Here is a 22,167-nt window from a genome sequence, read left to right as displayed (position 1 = left end):
CAACTAATCTTTGACAAAGGAGCAGCAGCAATAAAATGCAGCAAAGGTAGTCTTTTCAACAAATGGTGTGGAACAAGTGGACATCCACATGCAAGAAAAAAGGATTTAGACATAGAAATTACACTCTTCACAGATATTAACCCAAAATGGATTATAGACCTAAATATAAAACAAAAAACTATAAAACTACCAGAAGATAAGACAGGAGAAAACCTAGATTACTTTTGGTATGGTGATGACTTTATTCAGATATAACAACAACGGCATAATCCATGAAAATGAAAATTGAGAAGCAGGACTTGATAAAAATTAAAAACTTCTGCTCTGTGAAAGATACTGTCAAAAGAATGAGAAGACATAGACTGGAAGAAATACTTACAAGAGATATATCTGATGAAGGACTGCTATATGAAATACATAAAGAACTCTTAAAATTCTGCTGAGTTCTGTTTTTATTATTATAAGAAAATGAACAATCCAATCAAAAATGATCAGAAAAGACACCTCACTAAATAAAATATGCAGATGACAAGTACTATGTTCTAATTCATATGTCAATTGCAAATTACAAATTAAAATAACATTCAGATACCAACTACACACCTATTAGAATGGTCAAAATTCAAAACACTGATATTACCAAATACTGGTGAGAATGTGGAACAAAAGAAATGCTCATTCATTTCTTGGTAGGAATGCAAAATGGTACAGTTACTTTGGAAGACAGTTTGGCTGTTTCTTATAAAACTAAAATACCATACGATTCAGCAACCAGGCTCCTTAGTATTTACCCAAAAGAAATGAAAACTTACACCCACAAAAATACTTAACACATAGATGTTTATAGCAGCTTTATTCACTATTGCTAAAACTTGGAAGCAAACAAGATGTACTTCAAATTGCTTTCTACATATAATATTTCAAATATTACACCCAGCACCCAAGCAAAGGTAACAAAGCACACACAGAAATGAAATAGCATCCACTAACAAAAACTAGCAGAATCAATATTCAATACGAACAGACCTATAGAATTTCCAGACATTGAAATTATCAGACACAGGCTATGTAAAACTATACTTACTATGTTTAAGGAGATAAAGGCCAAGCTTGAAATCTCAGCAGGGAACTGTAAACTGCAAAAAGTGATATAGCAGATTTGAAAAAGAAACAACTAGAAACACAAGAATTGTAAAACACAAAATTGACATTAAGAACTCAAAGTATAGGGTTGTCTACGGTCATACCACCCTGAACGCGCCCGATCTCGTCAATGTATGGGGTTGAAGAAACTGTATTTTTAACTCATTCCCTAGGTAATCCACACTGTGTTGGAGAACAAGAATCATAGACTACTACAACAAATTTTAAAGCCCTTTGCAGTCTCACTCTTTTCTAGTTTCTATAAAGCCTCCAGAATTTTTCCAATATATGAATTTGATGTCTCAGCACTGAAAGTATTTTGGTTGAGGCCAACTTTCTAACCTGTGGCTAATGACCTTCACCTCTACCCTACTCAGTCACTCAGTGGTGTCCAACTCTTTGCAACCACATGGACTGCAGCCCACCAGGCTTCTCTTTCCATGGGATTTTCTAGGCAAGAATACTGGAGTGGGTTATCATTTCCTTCTTCAGGAGATCTTCCCCACCCAGGGATTGAACCAGGGTCTCCTGCATTGAAAGCAGATTCTTTCTGATCTAATACTGAGTGCATTCCTGCTTGCTCATTCAATTCTCTCTGTCTGGAATGGCTTTCCCCATCTTGCCTACCTGGTGAACTCCTACTAGCATATTTGAGAACACAAGCTGCACGCAATCCTGAGTACATCTCTACTCCTGTGCTTTGTGCACAACTACAGCACTCACTGCACTGTCTAAGAACCACATATGAATCTTTCCCCTCCTCCCCACAGTTATACTGGAGTAACAGGAAAGCTAGGACTCATATTAATCTATTTCTCAAGAACCTAAACCATGCCTATTTCATCATACAGTCAATGTCTGTTGAATAAATACACATTCATTAAAATGAAAGCCAAACAAACTTAGAGAAGAATCTAGGATCAATTAAAGAATTTTGTCCTTCAAATTCTACCAGAGAAAAGGTTTAGAGCTTGCTAATATGAAGTCACACAATAAGCTGGTCACAGAATGGTACCCTACAACATTTTGATGTCTTAGGCTCTATGGCTAAAGGACTCACCAGAAAAAGAACGTACCAGGAGGGGGATATGAGAAAAGATAAGTCTACGGGTTCAAAGGGAGGGTGGCAGGAGTCTTTGATCAACTTCTTGAAGTAAGATATGGGGTCTGGGGAGAAGGAAGAATAAAATAGGAGCTTCTCCTTTAAAGACAATGTGAAAGCCAAAAGAAGCTTGATGCATATACACTGACTTGACTTTTGAGTTTCAGCGTAGAGTGAGAACACTATTCCTAAAGGGGTTAGTGTTAAATCCAGGCCAGTAAGTATACCCTCATGTTTCTATATTATGGCAGCCATTTATAGACAGCCAGAATAATGTTTCAGAAATGGAAGAAACTCCCCATGTGTACATCTCTATCACCTTAAGAACATGTCTACCCAAGATAAAGACAATTTTACACAATTTGATCCAAAAGCCAGGGAAATCATCATGCCTGTAGTAGAGGGGATAGCCAATTAGGATACCTTTATTGGTTGATTCTAGGATCTATGAATTAGAAGAAATAAAACGCATCCCATAATTCAAGTTTAACTGAAACCTAGGGAAAAGCATTTCATCATCCTCTGGTATACAGCAGTGTTTTAACAAGCTTCATTTTGGTAAAGCTATTAACACAATTTTGTTTTAGTGTAATTTGAAGCCTAACATAATTATAAGTCTGACATCATGACAGAACAAATATAACTTCTACTTTGATACTAGAATTACATGTTTGGAATCAAATAACAAGTAAGAGTATTTTCAAATTGCAGCTCTTTTCCAAGTCTCTGTCTCTAACAATTAAAAAAAAAAAATTCCCCTCAATTCTGCCCTGTTCAATTTGTGATAACTTATTATTGTTATTCTTTTCATTTCTTTAACTAATTTAACCTTCTTTCTTAAGGTTCATACTTCTCCACTCTCCCAGGAGCACAGGCCCAGAGCTGGCACAAAGTCCTCTCTCAATCTTTAGGCCACAGAAATCAACATTTATGAAATCAAGAATTATTCATACATAGGAAAGACACAGCAATTTATCATTAACTATAAATATGGAACACATGTGTGGCAAGAAAGATAATTATTCACTTCCTTTTCAAGGTGACAATACATTAGGTAAATAAAGATGAAAGAACATGCAAGTGTGTAACAGTTTTAAAGACTTATCAGAAACAAATTCTGAACATAGTTCAGACCCTCCACAATTTAACAACAATGAAGCAGTTCATTTATTGCAGCTCATTTATTGCAGTTCATTTATTGTTCACTCAAATTTTATACTGAAGGTATCTATATTTAAGCGTAACTAAAAATAACAAACTTTTCAAGTATCCTAACTACATAAACCAATAAAGTTAGTAACCAGAAAACTATGCTCTACCCTTACAAACTGTAATATAATTAGTGCTCACAAAGCATGTGTATTCTAGTTCTTTCCACAATGCTACTTACTGTTCCTAAAGTCAAAGGCTTAACTGAGGAGAGTGACCTATTCTCCTTTAGTTTTTCTTCTATTTTTCAGTCACGCTGTGCGGCATGTGGGATCTTAGTTCCCCAACCAGGGGACAAACGTGCGCTCCTTGCAATGGAAGTGAGGTGTTAACCACTGGACTACCAGGTAAGTCCATGACCTATTCTATTTTAGACAATTTGAAATGCTCAGATCAAGAAACTGAGTCTTAAAACTTTTTTCCTTGCTTGCCAAAAGATAGCTGAAAGTGATTCTAACACTCAACTATAACACCACTCAGAAAAAGACATGAGTGATGAAAAACATGAAACATCTTCTAAGTACTATAATCTCACCTATTCATAATGAAAAAGATGCCAATATAAAAATAGTGCCAAGCAAAAAATTACTTTCTACTGAAAGACTGAGTTTGACATAGACTATATTCGATCTAGTATGCAATCATGTTACAGTTACACATAACATGGCGCATTTGAAATAATTCTCACTTGCAGTTTGGAGGTCATAAGACAAACTATGTAGCTGTATTCCAACTTCAGCCTATTAATTTAGAAAAACCAAAAACTTAGGTCAATTGAACTACAATATAACTGAAATACTATTTATAAATAATAGATGTGATTTTTAACATGGCTCACCAACTGGTTCAGATGGCCACAAGCAGGAATTTCACACCTGCAAGAGAACACATGTGATAATCCTCATAAAATAATATTATGAATATTCGTGTAATTTGGGGACTGATTGTCAAGTTGATGTCAAACTTGAGTCAGTCTGACTTTGCTATTATCCTAAAATGATCTTTATACTTCTTTACTATTAACATGGAAAGTACTAAAATTGATCAAATCTTTAATAACTTTTAAAAATACTTAACCTACAAGTATCTTTCACTTTTGAACTTCACTTATCTCTGAAAAACTATAGATACAAAATACTTAAAAGAAGGCAAAAAATTGTATATACAGTAACATTTTGTTCTTGGGGAAAAAAAACATATAATGTAAAAATATATACACATGAAAATAACTGTATTTTCTACACAAAAATTGAATTTTAAAAGGCCTAAAACTGGTGAAGGGAAAAGTAAAATGAGATATGCCTTCCTATAATGTTTTATATTTTATAGAGAATATAATCATGTGCTATTTGTGCAATTAATAATTAATAGAGAAAAAGGTTGTAATTCAAAGTAGTTTAGTTAAGTTTATAATCTTATAAGTGTCTTTCCATTAGAAAAAAATTATAGCCCCCAAACATATACTCATCCTTAAGAATATGGCAACTCCTTTCTGGATATCTGCTTAATGAAATAATTATCCTATAAAATACTACTACCACTCTAATATTCTAACAAATTTTACAGTTTTGCCCTTCTTGAAGCAAGTGATGCATCCTCAGAAAGATCAAAGGAATCTATTTTTTCCTTAGTACTTCTTGCACTGTCTCACTTTTTCAAGCAGTTTTACAGTGGAATACTAGCTACCTTCATTTCCTATAGCCGTAACAGCTTAAAACCTTATCCTAAAACATGACAGATGTGTCTGAACACTCTTCATGGTTTTACTCTTACATTATTTTATATTTCTGACTCTAAACACAACACACATTTTACATGCGAACACAGTCAAAGATCTCAAATGTAGTTTTATGTTGATAATGGTTTACAGAGTTTAGAAATTAGGACTGTAAAAAAAACTGTTTTCAAGTAGAAACAGAATATTGTAGCTTTACCATTACTAATAAAAGAAAATCATGCCCACTTTTAAAATGGCAATTGCAGGAAGAGAATAGCAAAATGAGACAAATGGGGGGTCGGGTATAGGACACAAACTGTAGTAAAAGAGAAAGTAGAGACATACTCCATCACATGGTGAAACAGACACATATTTTTGAGGGTGGAAAATGGTCAGAGGAACAATGACTTTGCTGTCCATCACGGCCCCCAGAAAACAAACAGAAGCATGAAAAAGGCACCAAAATACACACTAGTCCCTACACACACCAGAACACTCAAAAATTAAAAGCAGCAGCTGGGAGAAATCAACAAGTGTAAACAGCCAGAAAGGCACTGTAGAAGATAGAAATTGCATTTCAATTCTACTCTTTCTTCCCATACGAAAATAAGACTTGTTCTTTTCCTGACCACTCATCAAATTTTGAAACAACATATATATATAAAGGAAAGAAAATGTGAGGCCTTGGCACTCCAAAATGAAAACAGCAGATTAAAGGCAATGGCACATCAGTAAACAGATAATTATCCACTAGTAATTAGAGACCTACAGTAATAAAATATCACAGAATGTTAGTTTACATAAAGATATTAAAGTACTATATGCACATGCATATTTCAGGTAAACTACCATAAAGTCAAGAATACAAACCTTCAATAGCAAGACCACTGTTTTTGCCTCTAGAGGGCGAACTTGGTCTTCTGAAAAACTCTATAGACAAGAGAGGTTACTTTTAGACTTTACAAAAAAAAAAAAAAAAGAGTTAAAATTTAAGATGTCCAGATAGCAAAGATTCCCAAACTTTATTGGATTAACAGCAACCTTAGTGTCTCAGTCATTATTATTGGCACCCCCAAACCAACAGAAGTACTCAATTATTCTGTTTAATGAGTAGTTATGTCCCAGTACTTAGTAGTCATTTGAAAAAATGCACATAAATTAAAAGAAAGCCTTATTGCATTCTTAAATAACCACAATTAATCACTAATTGGGCATGTGTGCCTTTTGTGCAGTGTACAATTTCACAAATCTTGAAATAAGACTGGACACCATCACCTTCATTTCCTGTTTCACACTGATTATTGCAGAGTATCTGATTTTTACCACAGCAAACTCAGAAAAACCAGATTCACAAAGACACAATGTCACAGAAAGTAATACATTGCCATTTTATGTTAAAACTGTGTACCACCTCAAGCTATCAGGTTGCACCGTATCCAACAAACAGTGGAAGAGTATTACTGAGTTTGCCATGGTTCCCATCAGCGTTAGCTGCTGCAGCACATGGGGTGCCCTAGACACACAGCTTGAGAATCATAGCACTTTAGTGTTAAGTCTGAGCAGCATATAAACTAGTTGATATTTTAAGTACTTGCAAATGAAATTAACTATAACAAATGCTATTAAAGATCTAAAAATTATGTTCTCATTTACTTCGGAAACCAGTTTTTCTTTTCAGCAATAAAGAGAACACTATTAAATCCTTTAAGGAAAATATTTTTCCAATTTAAATGATGATTACTGTTTTCATGGTGATTATTTTTATAAATGCTGGATGTGCTAAATTTGATAAACTACAACTGGAAGGAGATAAATAAGAAATTTATCATTCTATCTCCTTCTGAGAAATAACTTCTCTAAACTTAAAAATGCCAGAAACTGATAAAAGAGTCAGTCTCACTGTTGTCCAGTCTCACTGATCTCCTATTACTGAGCAGAACAAGCTAAGAAGTCAAATAAGACATGAAGTTCTTAAGAACTCAAGAAGATGGGTATTAAGACAGGTAACAGAAGTTGGCTTCTAAATTACTAGAAACAGAATATATACCCACCCACCTCACAAAGTCCTTGGTAGAAAACCAGAAAATGACCAAGGAAAATTTTCAACCTCAAAATCTACTCAGTTTTCACTTTATACTGCTTCATCAGTTCACAACTACCTATCATACATAAAATCTATGCCATTGCAAACGCTACCATGTTCAATTAGAAGTCACAGTATGTGGTGAGAATGGTTTACTGAGAAAATTTTAAAAAAGAAAGAAAAAAGACACTCTCCAAGGAATAACTAGGAAATAAAATCAATGTTCTGTTACTATAAAGAATTTTCACAACCATAAAATATAATTGAAAATATACGTCATGCTTTAAAAAAAAACTTAAGGTTACTACAAATGTCTATAGTCACAAAATTTTGTATGTTAAAAAAATGAATGAAAGTAGAATGTGGTTGATTATCTAGAAGAGAATATTTGAAAAGCAAAACAAACCATATGTCTATATTAGTACTTACCTGCTGAATGATTTTGGAAGTTTTCTGAAGATTCTCTCTGGGAGGGACTTTACCAAATAGTTTCCAGCCAGGAGCACTATGTACAACTGATTTGAGTTCTTTTGTCCTTTTTGGGAAAAGGTTTCTGAAACAAGAGAAATTACATGAATTGTGCTTCTGATAACCAGGGAACTATTTGAAAAGTGACAGATGTAAATAAAATGTAAATATTTGCTTTGAATTAGCTACAAAGTGTACTAGAATTGACCATACATGTATTATACTTGACAGTAAAAGCCAAAAATCTGAAAACAAAAAAGTTAAAGAGAACTTGGATAAAATAGGTAAAGGATTAAGCCATACAATTTTTGTGGGAAAATACTACTTAATTATTCTCTGTAACAATTTGTTAGTGTTTGAAATAAAAGAGTATCTACTGAGCCTATTCCTATAATATATGTATATGCAAATTGTTTTTCCTAGTCAAGTATGCAAAAGAAAAGCTTACATGTAACCTAGTAAGAAAGTTATTTCTCATTGACAGTCTTAAAAAAATCTGCATAAGGAACAAGAATTTTACCTATAATCACCATGCCCTTACCAACCAAATTAAGTATATATTGTACATGTAAGCAGGAATGATATTCAAAGTATGTATACATCAATATGGCATGCCAGGGTACCACAGACTAATCAGAAAGGTACAATAAATCCAACTGAATATAAACACTTCATATAAGCTGTGATATAAATATTCACTAAGAAAATTTACAATTTTTACATACAGTCATAAAGTATTTGAAATCTCAAATAACTTGGTTAATCTATACTCAAAATACATACATACATCTGTTCTTAAAAGTACATTATTGTGATAAGAATGGGATAAATTTTTAATGCATAATGTTAAGGCTATTCTTCAAGTTTAGAAAGATATCAATGGACTCCTACAAAATATGAGTTAATCAGTAATAAAGAAACAGTCTCATTTTCCTGGGTGTGCAGTGGAAGTGAAATGATGACTTTTGATGACAATTTAGACTAATTCCTACTTAGAATACTCTAGAAGTTTCATCTGAGACCATATATAGTTACCCAGTTTTCTATTTCATAAAATATCTAAATTTTCAATAATGATTACATGAAGGACAGGTATATTTACAATAAAGTTTCATGCCTCAAAGGATAGCCTATTAATTTAAATACTATTTTATACCTTGTGTGGTGCTCATCAATTTATTGCCTCGTAGCTCCATTATGAACCCTGCAGTATACGCTCTGTGACAACATGGAATTCCTTTGAGCATCTCTCCTTTTAAAATAAACATGAAGCTGTTACACTTTCTCAGTAGAGAGAACTGCAGGGACACTGCAGGAGAAAGGGGCTCTGCTCTCCTGTGGTTCCCAGCTGAAGCAGAGTGTGTCAGTGGTTTGCTGTGAGGATATCCAACAGAATTCTGCTCAGTCATGTGCCCAAGTCCCTCAGCAAACTTACAGCCTCAGCAACTCAACTGGCAGATGGCTTTCCTGTAGTCCTCTTAACATTTAAACTGGCACCCCAAAGGCTTCCTGCCAGCACTGAAGTACTAATTCTCTCTGTAAGCCCCACACAGCTCACTCATACTTCCCAGAAAGTTCTCCTCAAGCTCTGCTTCCCCCACAAGCCTCCATGTGGCCTGCCTACACACCTTCCAACCAAGGTTTCCCATCCCACCATGTTAAACACAGGGGAAGGACCTTTGACACCAAGGTTTATACAAAGAATTCTTGTATAAGACATCAAAACCATGATCTATAAAAGAAAAACTGATGAATCAAGCTTAAATTGAAACATCTGCACTTCAAAAGACATCACTGATGCAAAATGAACAAATAGAAGGATCTAGAAATCAGTCCCTCCACCAAAGTAAAAATTGAGCCAGAAAGAGCAATTGGAATCAATCATTTTAGAACTATAAGAACCTTAGCAGAAATTTATAACCACCAAGGGAGTGCATGAATGGAGAGGCTGCTGATCTTCCCTAAGTAAAGAGCATGGGTGAACCAACTACCATCAACTGTTCCTCAGTCCCTCCCTCCTGCAGCAGTGGAGACAGCAACCTGCTGGCTCCAGCCAGGAGGAATAGTTTCTAGAACAGGCAGCAACAGCAGCTTCCATTGGTGGTATCTATCAGAACATTAAAAAAGGGTACTTTTTTTGACCCAGATATTTAAGGAAATCTTTGTCAGGCCACCAGCTAACTGCAGGAAATAACAGAACAGAAACTTGTAACCACACACAAAAAGGATTACACACTTTGCAAAAACAGTTTGGAAATAACACAAACAGATGGCTCTAGTCTTCAACGAACAAAAATCTGCAGTCACTGAGAATTGAGAAAACAGATTTACACAATTTCAACATAATAACACTCAGAATGCCCAAGTCTCAACAAGAAAAGAATTATAATACATACAAAGACACAGCAAAGTATAGACCATTCACAGGAGAAAGAATTTGGCAAAAACCATTCCTAAGGAAGCTGAGACAATGAGATTACTAGTCAAGCATGTTACATTAACTGTCGTAAATATACCCAATGAGCTAACCAAAACAATGAACAAAGAATTAAAGGAAATCAAGCAGGGAACAAAGTGAGAATCATTAGAGACAATTATATATAGGAACCAAACAAATTCTGGAACTGAAAAGTAGTATAAAATTAAAAATTCATTAAAATAGTTCAACATCAGATTACAGCAAGCAGAAGAAAATATCACCATGTAACATGATGATAAGACAATTGAATTTATTCAGTCTCAAGAGCACAAAGAAAAAAGAATGAATAAAAATGAACAGAGCCTGAGAAATTTGTGCAACACTGTGGAGTATACTAGCATATGTACTATAAGAGTTCCAGAAGCAGAAGAGGAAAGAAAAAAGGGGGCAGCAGAAACAATATTTGAAGAATGGCTAAAACTTTTTCAAATATGATGAAAGACACAAACCTACACATCCAAGAAGCTCAACAAACTCCAAGCAGAATAAATTCAAGTAGATATACATGGAGAGACATTATAGTCAAGCTGCCAAAAGACAAAGAGAATTTTACAAGCATCAAGAGAGAAGCAACTATCACAAACAATCTATCTTCAATAAGATTAACACCTGATTTCTCATATGACATCTTGTGGGCCATAAAATGTCAGGCTGACATAATTTAAAGTTCTGGGGGGGAAAATAAAACCTATCAACTGAGAATTCTATATGCAGCAAAAATCTATCCTTCAACAATGAAGGAAAAATGAAGATATTTCTAGATAAACAAGTTAAAAGTGCTCATTCCTAACAGATCTGCCCTACAAGAAGTGTCAAGAATTCTTCAGAATGAAGTGAAAAGTAGCTCAAAACCATGAGAAGAAATAACACTGTTAAAATTAATTACACAGGTAAATGTCAAAACCAGTATTATTGTACTTTTCTGTTTGTAACTCCACATTTTTCTTATGTGATTTAAAAGGTAAATGCAGAAAATAATATTTACAAATTTATGTTATTGGGCATACACCATACAAACATGTAATCTCTGACAATAACAATATAAACAAGGAGGTACAGACATGTATATAGTTAGCACAATATTAGTACACTAATGAAACTGGTTTATATGCTAATGAAATTAATTTGGTATAATTCAAACCAGGTTTCTTTAAGTTCATGATGTCAATTGCAATCCCCAAAGTTACCACTAGGAAATAACTTTAAAATAAACATAAGAGAATCAAAATGGTACACTAAAAATTCAACTAAATATAAAAAGTGGTAAGGAGGAACTGAGGAACAAAAAATATATATAAGACATACAGAAAATAAACAGCTAAATGACAGAAATCCTTCCTCATCAACATTGAATTTAAATATATAAGTTGATTAAACTCTTTTATTAAAAGGAGAGTGACTGGAAGACTGGATTAAAAACACTATGTATGTTGTCTACCTGGGTGGCACAGTGGTGAAGAACCTGCCCGTCAATGCAGGAGACAGAAGAGACAAGGGTTTGATCCCTGGGTTGGGAAGATCCGCAGGAGGAGGGCATGGCAACCCACTCCAGTATTCTTATCTGGAGTATTCCATGGACAGAGAAGCCTGGTAGGCTATGGTTCATTCGGTCACAAAAAGTCAGACACAACTGAAGTGACTTAGCAGCAGGCACATGTTGTCTATGAGATATTCACTTTAGATAAAAAGATACAAAGAGATTAAAAGTAAAAAGATGGAAAATTACATCGAAAGCAAATAGTAACCAAAAGAGAATGGCAGTGATTATATTATTGTCACATAAAATAGATGTTAAGTCAAAAAGGTTACAAGAGGCAAAAGAGAACATTATATGTTGGGGAAAAAAGTTTAATCCATCAAGAAGATATAACTACTATAAACATTTTTGTTGTTGTTAAGTAGCTAACTTGTGCCCAACCCTTTGGCAACCCCACAGTCTGTAGCTCACCAGGCTCCTGTGTCCATGGGATTTCCCAGGCAAGAATACTGAGTGGGTTGCCATTTCCTTCTCCAGGGGATCTTCCCAACGCAGGGATCGAACCCACATCTCCTGCATTAGCAGGTGGATTCTTTTACCACTGAGTCACCAGGGAAGCCCAATTATAAACATACACACACCTAACAACAGAAGAAAAATACATGAAGAAAAATTGACAATACTGAAGGAAAAGGCAGTTCTACAGTAACTAGAGACTGCAGTACCACAGTTTTAATAAAAAAACAATCAGACAGGTCAAAAAGGAAATCGAAGACTTAAACATTAAGTAAGTTATACCTAATAGGCATATACAGAGCATCCCACTCAACAACAGTAAGATACACATTCTTAAGGGTACATGGAATAGTTTCCAGAATGAACTATATGTTAAGGCACAAATGCTTTAATAAGTTTTAAAAGATTAGAAACACACAAAGTATCTTTTCCAACCAGAATAAAATGAAATTATAAATCAGTAACAGGAAGAGGAACTTCTCTAGTGGTGCAGTGGTTAAGAATTCATCTTGCAATGCAGGGGACTCAGGTTCAATCCCTGGTTGGGAAACTAAGATCCCACATGCCATGGAGTAACTGAGCCTGAGCACCACACAACTGAGCCCTCATGCTCTGGAGCCCCTGTGCCATAACTAGAGAGTCTCTGCGCCCCAATGAAAGATCTCACATGGCATCTCACATGGCACAGCGAAGACCCTGTGTGCCGCAGCTGAGACCCATCCACGCCAAATAAATAAATAGATAAATGTGTCAAAGAAATACACACACACACACACACACACACACACACACACACACACATACACACACACATATATATAAAGTAACAGGAAGAAAACTGGAAAATTCACAAATATATGGAAACTAAACAACATAGTCTTAAATAACCAATAAGTGAATAAATCAGTCAAGAAATTATAAATTAGAAAACACCTAAGATGAACTGAAACAGAAATACAGCATATCAAAACCTATGGTATACAGCAAAGGCAATAAGAGGAAAGGTTATAGTTGTAAACACCTATATTTAAAAAGAACCATACCTCATATCAATAATATAACTGCACACCTGAAAAAAAAAAAAAAAAACTAGAAAAAGAAGCACAAACTAAACCCAAAGCTAGCAGAAGGAAGGAAATAATAAGGATTAGAGTGGATAAAATGAAAAAGAGAATTGACAAACAATAGAAAAAAATTTTAAGCAAGTTCTATGGAAAGATCAACAAAGTTGACAAATTCCTAGCTAGACTAAGAAAAAAGGAGAAGATTAAAATTATGAAAAGCAGAAGTGAAAGGGGGATATTACTAACAATAAGGAGTATATATGAATACTATGAACAACTGTTCACAAACAAATCAAATAACTTAAATGGAAAAATTCCTAGAAATACACACACTACCAAAACTGACTCAAGAAACAGAAAATCTGAACTGATTTTTAAGTAAGGAGACTGACTGAGACTGACTCAATAGTCAAAAACCTAACAAAGAAGAGCTTTAAGAACAGATGGCTTCACTGGTGAAAAATCTAACAAATATTTAAAGAAGAATACCAATCTTTCTCAAATTCTTCTAAAAAAGTGAAGAGGCACAACATTACTCAGTTTTCCTAGGTCTTTCCCATGTGTACATATTATTAAAGTTTTGCTTGATTTTCTGGAATATGAAACTAGAATAATATTTTATACTGGATTGGCAGAAACTAAGAAACCTGATGACACCAAACGTAGAGGGAAAGAAACACTGTGAGGAATTTACATTGGTGTAATCACATTTGTTCCAGCTGCACACACTACACTACCATCGAGCATTATACTTCTAGCTACATACTCCAGAGAATGTTATGGACATATGCACTAGAAGATATATAAAAAACATTCAAGGCAACATGCTCAAGAGAGCAAAAACCTTTTAACAATTCAAAGATCCACAGACAGATGAATAGAAAACTTAAGTTATGCTAATTAGTAAACGCAATATTATTCCTCCATGAGAATGAGCTAAAGATACATCCATCAACATGGATGAATCTTAAAAACAACGGTGAGTTTAAAAAGAAAGACAGGGGGTGGGGCAAGATGCAAAGTTCACACAGTGTATCATTTTTATAAAGCTCAAAAATGATAAAAATAATAACAAAAACTTGGGGCAAAAATTATTCCCTAAAACATCAAGGAAATTCAGGATAGCTGCTACCTCTTAGGGGTGAGCAGGATAAAAAGGCACTCACAAGGTAATATATTTTCAATAGTAGCGTTGGTAATGTTCTGTTTCTGAGATTGGACAAAAGGTTTACCAATGTATACCAGGCATCATAATTCACATATCTGCTACATATGTATTTTCTTTTGTATGTGTCAAAAAAAAAAAAAACACTAGTTTTTATTAAGCTATATAAACCTAATGTACCAACTGGAACTCCCTTGTAACTAGAGAGCACTAACTAAACCAATTAAAAGATTTCATATTCTTAGTCTATCACTAAGGAGTTATAAAGCTAGCCTCTGCCTATAGTTTTAGGCATCACAAGTTTAGACATACTTCTTTGGGCCTAAGTTGATAAACATTTCAGACTGTAAGTATTCCTCTTAGAGTCAATTTACATTCATATATAAATTTGTCTTCATCATATTGAGGTAATTATTTAGTCAGAAGCCTTCACACTGATAATTAGTTCTTGCAGAGGGCAGGGGGCGGCTGTTTTTCACAGCTATTGATACCATCAACTCCAATCGCTGACAAGATCGAAATCTTTAACTACAACTTTAACAGTTTCAGATCTAAAAATCTATAAATTGCTTTTCTCCTCACAACAATGCATGAACAAGGTAGTGCCTGTAAGGTGAAAAAAATAGCTTTTCATTCTCTAAAATTGCAGGGTTACATATCTACTTAATTAAAGCACCATAAAGTAAAAGAACATAAGCATTATTTTTTCATTCAGTGAAGCACAGCTTCAAAGAATGTCACCTGTCTGAGAATACAGACAGAGCAAAAGAATGAGAAGACCACAAATGTAAGAAGCAATTATACCAAAGAATAGTGATAATGACATCAGAAAACTCATGTGCAGAGTTTTACAAGGAGTTTTTGGGAGTGGTTGTCTCTATAACCTTTACCTACAATTAGATACTGTAATTACAACCAAACACAATTTCATGTGAAAAACTAGAGGCTGTACACATCGACACTGTACATTAGATCCCTGTAAGTTATAGAACAGAACCCTTTACAAATCACAAAATGCCAAATATACACAAAGTTTTGAATAAATATAGTTAGAAATTATTCTGAATCATTAAAAACTGTTATGCATCCAGGGTGAAATAGATCACCAGCCCAGGTTGGATGCAGGAGACAAGTGCTCAGGGCTGGTGCACTGGGAAGACCCAGAGAGATGGGATGGGGAGGGAGGTGGGTGGGGGGATCGGGATGGGGAACACATGTAAATCCATGGCTGATTCAGGTCAATGTATGGCAAAAACCACTACAATATTGTAAAGTAATTAGCCTCCAACTAATAAAAATAAATGGAAAAAAAATGTTATGCATGTATATATATATGTTTATGTGCAAAATTAATTTACAAAAATATTTTGAACTTCCAAAATTAAAGTCAAGGAATACTATTTTTTTAAACCAAACAACAGTTGGTCTTCCAATAGATGCAATTCCTTAATCTTAATGGATACAAAGGGGAAAAAAAGCAAATAAATAGATAACTCCCACAATAAAAAGTCTGCTTATAATATGTATTATAGTACAATATTATAATAAGACCAGAATGAAGTCTAAATACTCATTAAATCATAAAAACAAACCAAAGCCAAATATCTTCTATTTACCTATCCAGTAAAATTTAGTTACTCTAAGAGATTGTCATAAAATAAATATGAACCCACAGGTATCTAACTGCAAAGAAAGGCCATCAGATAATGTTTCACAATAATTTCTTAAACCACTAAGAAATTTTGGATTGGGTTTTCAGGTTATCCCTTGCCATGAAAAAACTATAACGTAGCTAAATGACATACATCTCCAATGAAAAATAATTTTAAAACATTGTTACAAATATACAGAATGATATTAAAACAACATTACAGACTAATGGGCTTCTACTTGCTAGCCTAGGAAGAAAAATACCAGTTTATCAAACCTTAAGGGGAAAACACAATTAAAAGTTACAAAAATAGACTAAAAAACATCCCATACTCTGTTGTTCTTCTCATGCCCATTCCCTTGCCCCCTGCCTGCCCCAATCCACCATCAAGAGACTGAGAAATTGGAGGTCCCAATGCAAATAAACATGTGGGCATAGGTTCCTCCTCACCAGCTTTTCAAACTAAAGACAAACTGTCTTTGTCTGTCTCTTCCCCCCACCTTTTTCCCACCTCCCAAGACATTCAAAGTTCTTGACTTTAAAGCAACACTAAAGGTGTCTTAGCAGAACAAAACTGCTAAATGTGTTCAAGCATCCACACTTAAAAGGGGACAATTCTTTCACTCTGAATTGGAGGTAAAGCCTGACTGTATGAATGAGATTTATACATCGTTGCTGGGGGACAGAAATCATTCATTCTGACTGCTTCATGTTTCACGGGAGTGCCAGGGCAGAGGGACACTCCAAGCATCTCTTTTCTCCCTTATACATCTCCAACTTAGGAGATAAAATTTTGCTGACAGACATTGTTACCAAACAGCAGAGAAGATACTGTTTGCTCTACTTTTGTAATATGCAGGTTGTTTTCGCTACTCCCATCTCTACAGGAAAGGCCTGCTGCGCTAGTGACTAGCTGGATACATTTAGAGTTAGGAGGTACAAAGGTTATCTTTCAACCCAGATTTTATGAGTATTAAAGCTGATGTTGTGAGGTCCTATTTGTCTGTGTCCATGTCTTTTTCTCTTCTAGTAACAAACCCAGATGCGCTGACATCTGGGAACAGTTGAGCTGTTCTCCCTCCACTCCAACTGTCAAGTCTTTACAGATTGGGTATCTTACTGATTCAGATACACTGGAAACGTTAAAATTATGTTTTCTAGTTCGGGGTTTTTTTGTGTTTGCTTTTCATTCTATGACACATTTTGTCAGTGTATATAGCGAACAAGGAGAGGCAGTAGTAATTCATCTTTCCATTAAAATCACTCTCCACTCCAATCAACACTATGTTCACATACACAACAACCTACACACCAGAGATACAAATACACCATCTTCTATTCTCCGCACTACTTACGTCCACTCTTCATAACAAATAGAAACTGAGAAAATCTGTAGCAACAGTTAAGAAACAGCACCAACTGAAGAAATACCAGATCAATGTTTCTATATTGCTGAAAATGTAAAGAAAAAGAAAAGAGAAACACCACCAACAACAACAACGAAATAACAGATGTGGGGATAAGAAGAGGAAGAAAATTTTAAAAGGCCAAGTTTTTTCTTTTAAGTGGTTTTTATAATAAAGGCTGATGAATGGCTCTTACTTGTTAATACCTGCTTCACATATCTGTTTCATTTTTCTAAGATTTCTTCACTTCTTTCACCACACTAAAAGAGTTAAAAACTATATAAAAGAGATCATTTGCCTACTACTCCTTATTAAGGGATATAGCTAACCAAAAAGGGCCACAACTTATTCACACCATGTAAGTTCTCTGCTCATGATTTCTAAAGTAGAATCTCCAGTACTTGGGTCTTTAAGAATTAGCAAACCCATTTATATATCTGAGCAAAAATCATATAAATTCCATATTTTCTCAGACTATGAAATCCGACAGTTACAGGAAACTGTGACTACATAATCCTGAACCTTCTTACCACCAACAATATCATCAGTTCTGGCAAAACAACACTATTTTTGCCTAATATTTACATGTATATGACTTTTTTACACTTTTTAGATTCATTAAATAAATTCTAACTATCATTTAAATGTAGTTATACATTAAAAATGGGCTAGAATACTTTTCAAAACAGGAAAAAATTCAACTTTAATCAAGAGAGAAAAATCAGCTTAAAAAACTGGAAATCATGACCTGATCTTCAAATTCTGTCTCAGCAGAAGTTGGACTTCTGAACACACAGCAACTTCCTGGACTTTGTACTTAAGTTTCCCTAAAGTATAATAGAAGGCCAAAAAGAAAACATTATCTAGTGAACATGGAATGCTACAGTTGACTACATAATTAATTCAAAGAAGTATAAGTACTGTCTCTTTAAAACACAGTTCTTTGGCTACCCTTGAGTATTTTGGATTAAAGATCTGGCATGAAGATTACTTACATTCTTTCCAAACCTCAATCATTTTTCACTTGAAAAAGACTTTCAGCTGACTAGATGCAAAAAAAAGTTTGTTTGGGTTTTTTTTTTGCTAAATAACAGGCTTTTTTGAATTTCAAGAATTTTCTTTTTTAGGCCGTTTGTGGATCTTGTCTTTGTCATTATTACAAATCCTAAAAATAAAAAAAAATAGAGAATTTTACTTAATACATACTGTTTAACTAACCTAAATACTGCCACAGATCAGGACTATCAGAAAAGTACAGAATTCAGTATCATTTATTCTTTGTAAAAAAAAACAAAAACAGAATTTCGATGCTGAAAGTAAAGGTTGTAATTCTTTTTTAAAAGTATTTCAGAGTTGCTAGGGACCTCAGACAGAAACCAGGTCAAAGGTCCTTGATCAAGAATCAGTGCACCTACATGAACAGACTAGAGGAGGTCCATGGGCTTCCTCAAACTGTATGTACAATTTAAAGTCAATAATGTACTCATAAACATTTTTCTTGGGCAGCTATCTATAGCTTTCATCAAATGTTCCAAGTATTCAATGTGGCACCCTACCACCCCCAAGAAAGGTTCACGAGCCATTTCCCAAGGTCACATCAATAGTAAATGTTGAAGCCAGGTCTCTCACACAATTTCTCTTCTTTCTAATCAAACTCATCTTGTTCACATCCTCCATAGCACAATCACAACATAAGAGCTTCCAACTATGCCTATTCGCTTTCACCCAACACATCGCCAAAATGCTTCCTGATACTCATTTAAACAACACAAATACATAAATTATTTTCTTCTTTCTCCTGTTTTCATGTCAGCAAGTCATCTTATAGTATGTGTTATTTCTTTTAGTAAATAAGTTTCAGGCAATATCTTACTGACAGAGATCTTTTAATTCTTTAACTTCCCTGAGAGCTCAGTTGGTAAACAATCCTCCTGCAATGCAGGAGACCCCACTTAGATTCCTTGGTCAGGAAGATCCCCTGGAAAAGCAATAGGCTACCCACTTCAATATTCTTGGGCTTCCCTTGTGGCTCAGCTGGTAAAGAATCCACCTGCAATGCAGAGACCTGGGTTCAATCCCTGGGTTGGGAAGATCCCCTGGAGAAGGGAAAGGCTACCCACTCCAGTATTCTGGCCTGGAGAATTCCATGGACTGTATAGTCCATGGGGTCGCAAAGAGTCAAACATAGCTGAGCAACCTTCACTTTGCACGGAGAAAACACAATTGAATACAACTAAGGAAGGGAAAAATAATTATAAGAATATTCTTGCTTTTGTGCTACATACTAATTACATCATGTATCAAAGTTTCATGAAGAGAAACTGTTATGTTAAGCCTAGTGTAGTACCTAAGACATTCAGAGAAAAGACAGAAACCACTAGAAGAAAAGAGGAAGGATACAGGAAAGAACTTTTAGGAGAAGAACATGAGCAGGAACAAGGAACAACATCAGTAAAATACAAGCAAAAACATTTCAGTCATCAGGAGGTAAGATATCTTTTAACCTCTAAGAGAAATTTGGAGGGGACTTCCCTGGTGGTCCAGTGGTTAGGATTCAGCACTCTCACTGTCAGGGAATCCCTGCTGGAAGAATAAGATCCCACAAGCCATGCAGCTCAGTCAAAGGAAAAAAAGAGAAAGCTGGGAGAGAAAGGCAAGATAAAGACTGATAATGATGAATAAAACTAACCACATGTGAATACTTATCCATTAATGTCTCTTACATAAATAAAACTATGCTAGTGTTGTTTACCATAAAAGTGAAATATCTTTTCATGTATTAATATTTAATCTTCATGATTAATACACAGTTTGGGGGGGGATAAAAATGTTCTAAAATTATGGTGATTATAGCACAACTGTGAACTGAGTAAATATCACTGAGCTGAGTACACTTTGAACGGATGCATTCTATGGCATGTGAATTATATCTCAATAAAACTATTATATTTTCAAATAAAAAAAAAATCAAAAGTGACAATAGGTAAAAAGAAAAGACCAAGTGGGATGTATTCCAAGAATGCAACGCTCATTCAGTAGTCAATAGTCAATCAATATAATTCACCATCTTAACAATCTAAAGAAGAAAAAACATGACCCATATCAATTTATGCGCTTGAAAATATCCTGAATCTAGTCTAGATTTTAAAAAGTAAACAGAAAACTATGAATAAAATGGAAGTTACCTAGCATGGTTGAGAGCATCTGTAAAAATAACCTACAGCTAACATCACACTCCTCATCATGGATCACAGCCTTGTCTTGGAGAAGGGGCTTTATAACTCAATGAAGCTATAAGCCATGTCATGCGGGGCCCAAAATGGACAGGTCATAGAGATGAGTTCTGACAAAATATGGTCCATTGGAGAAGGATACAGCAAACCACTCCAGTATTCTTGCTCTAAGAACCCTATGAGCAGTATGAAAAGGCAAAAAGATATGACACCAGAAGATGAGCCCCCAAGTTGGAAGGTGTCCAATATGATGCTGGGGAAGAGCAGAGGGCAATTGCTAACAGCTCCAGAAAGAATGAAGCTGCTGAGCCAAAGTGGAAACAACATTCAGCTGTGGATGTGTCGGGTGGTGAAAGTCAGATGATGTAAAGAACTATATTGCATAGGAATCTGGAATGTTAGGTCCATGAATCAAGATAAATAAGACATAGTCAAGCAGGAGATAGCAAGAGTAAATATCTACATCTTCGGAATCAGTGAATTATAATGAACGGGAATGGGCAAATTTAACTCAGATGACCATTATATCTACTGCTGCAGGCAAGAATCCCTTAGAAGAAATGGAACAGCCCTCATAGTTAACAAAACAGTCCAAAATGCAGTACTTGGGTACAATCTCAAAAATGACAAAATGATCTCGGTTCATTTCCAAGGTAAACCATTCAACATCACAATAATCCAAGTCTATGTCCTAATTTTGATGCCAAAGAAACTGAAGTTGACCAGTTCTATGAAGACCTACAAGACTTTCCAGAACTAACACCAAAAAAAGACATACTTTTCATCACAGGGGACTGAAATGCAAAAGTAGGAAGTCAAGAGATACCTAGAATAACAGACAACTTTGGCCTTGGAGTACAAAATAAAGCAGAAGGAAATGCAAGATGGTAAACTTCCTGGTTGTCTGAGCAGGCTTTACAAATAGTTGAGGAAAGAAAAGACGTGAAAGACAAGGGAGAAAGGGAAAGATATACCCAACTGAATGCAGAGTTCCAGAGAATAACCAGGAAAGATAAGAAGGCCTTCTTCAATGAACAAAGCAAAGATGTAGAGGAAAACAACAGAATGGGAAAGACTAGGGACCTATTCAACAAAAATGGAGATAGCATGGGAACATTTCATGCAAGAACAGGCACAATAAAGGACAGAAACAGTAAGAACCTAACAGAGGCAGAAGAGATTAAGATTCTGCAAAAATACACAGAAGAACTACACGAAAAAGGTCTTAATGATCAAGGTAACCAGAATGGTGTGGTCACTCACCTAGAGCCAGACATCCTGGAGTGTGAAGTCAAGCACTTTGGAGGCATTCCTACGAACAAAGCTAGTGGAGCTGATGGAATTCCAGTTGAACTATTTAGAATCCTAAAAGAAGATGCTGTTAAAAGTGCTTCACTCAATATGTCGACAAATTTGGAAAAGCTAGCAGTGGCCACAGGTTGGAAAATGTAAGT

At 35.1% G+C, this 22,167-nt stretch overlaps 1 protein-coding gene across 3 annotated transcripts in view; it reads right to left on the bottom strand.

The window, feature by feature from the left end:
* TBC1D12 (TBC1 domain family member 12) overlaps positions 1-22,167 on the bottom strand; it is an 89,516-nt gene that overhangs the window by 40,525 nt on the left and 26,824 nt on the right. The window contains exons 2-3 of one of the 3 annotated variants that reach the window (XM_065922949.1): positions 7,684-7,807; positions 6,042-6,101 (exon numbers count right to left, since the gene is read on the bottom strand). Coding sequence is in view for 1 of the 3 variants with exons in the window: in XM_065922948.1 (XP_065779020.1) it covers positions 7,684-7,807 (124 nt within the window). In the remaining 2 variants the exon portion in view is untranslated. Of the gene's footprint in view, positions 1-1,084; positions 1,103-6,041; positions 6,102-7,683; positions 7,808-22,167 lie in introns of those variants that run through there. The other 2 variants (XM_065922948.1, XM_065922950.1) reach the window with 2 other exon arrangements.

Source organism: Muntiacus reevesi, chromosome 2 (assembly GCF_963930625.1).
Source record: "Muntiacus reevesi chromosome 2, mMunRee1.1, whole genome shotgun sequence".
Classification (NCBI taxonomy): domain Eukaryota; kingdom Metazoa; phylum Chordata; class Mammalia; order Artiodactyla; family Cervidae; genus Muntiacus; species Muntiacus reevesi.
The sequence above is the reverse complement of the archived record's forward strand: the minus strand, read 5'-3'. Positions and strand labels throughout refer to the sequence as shown.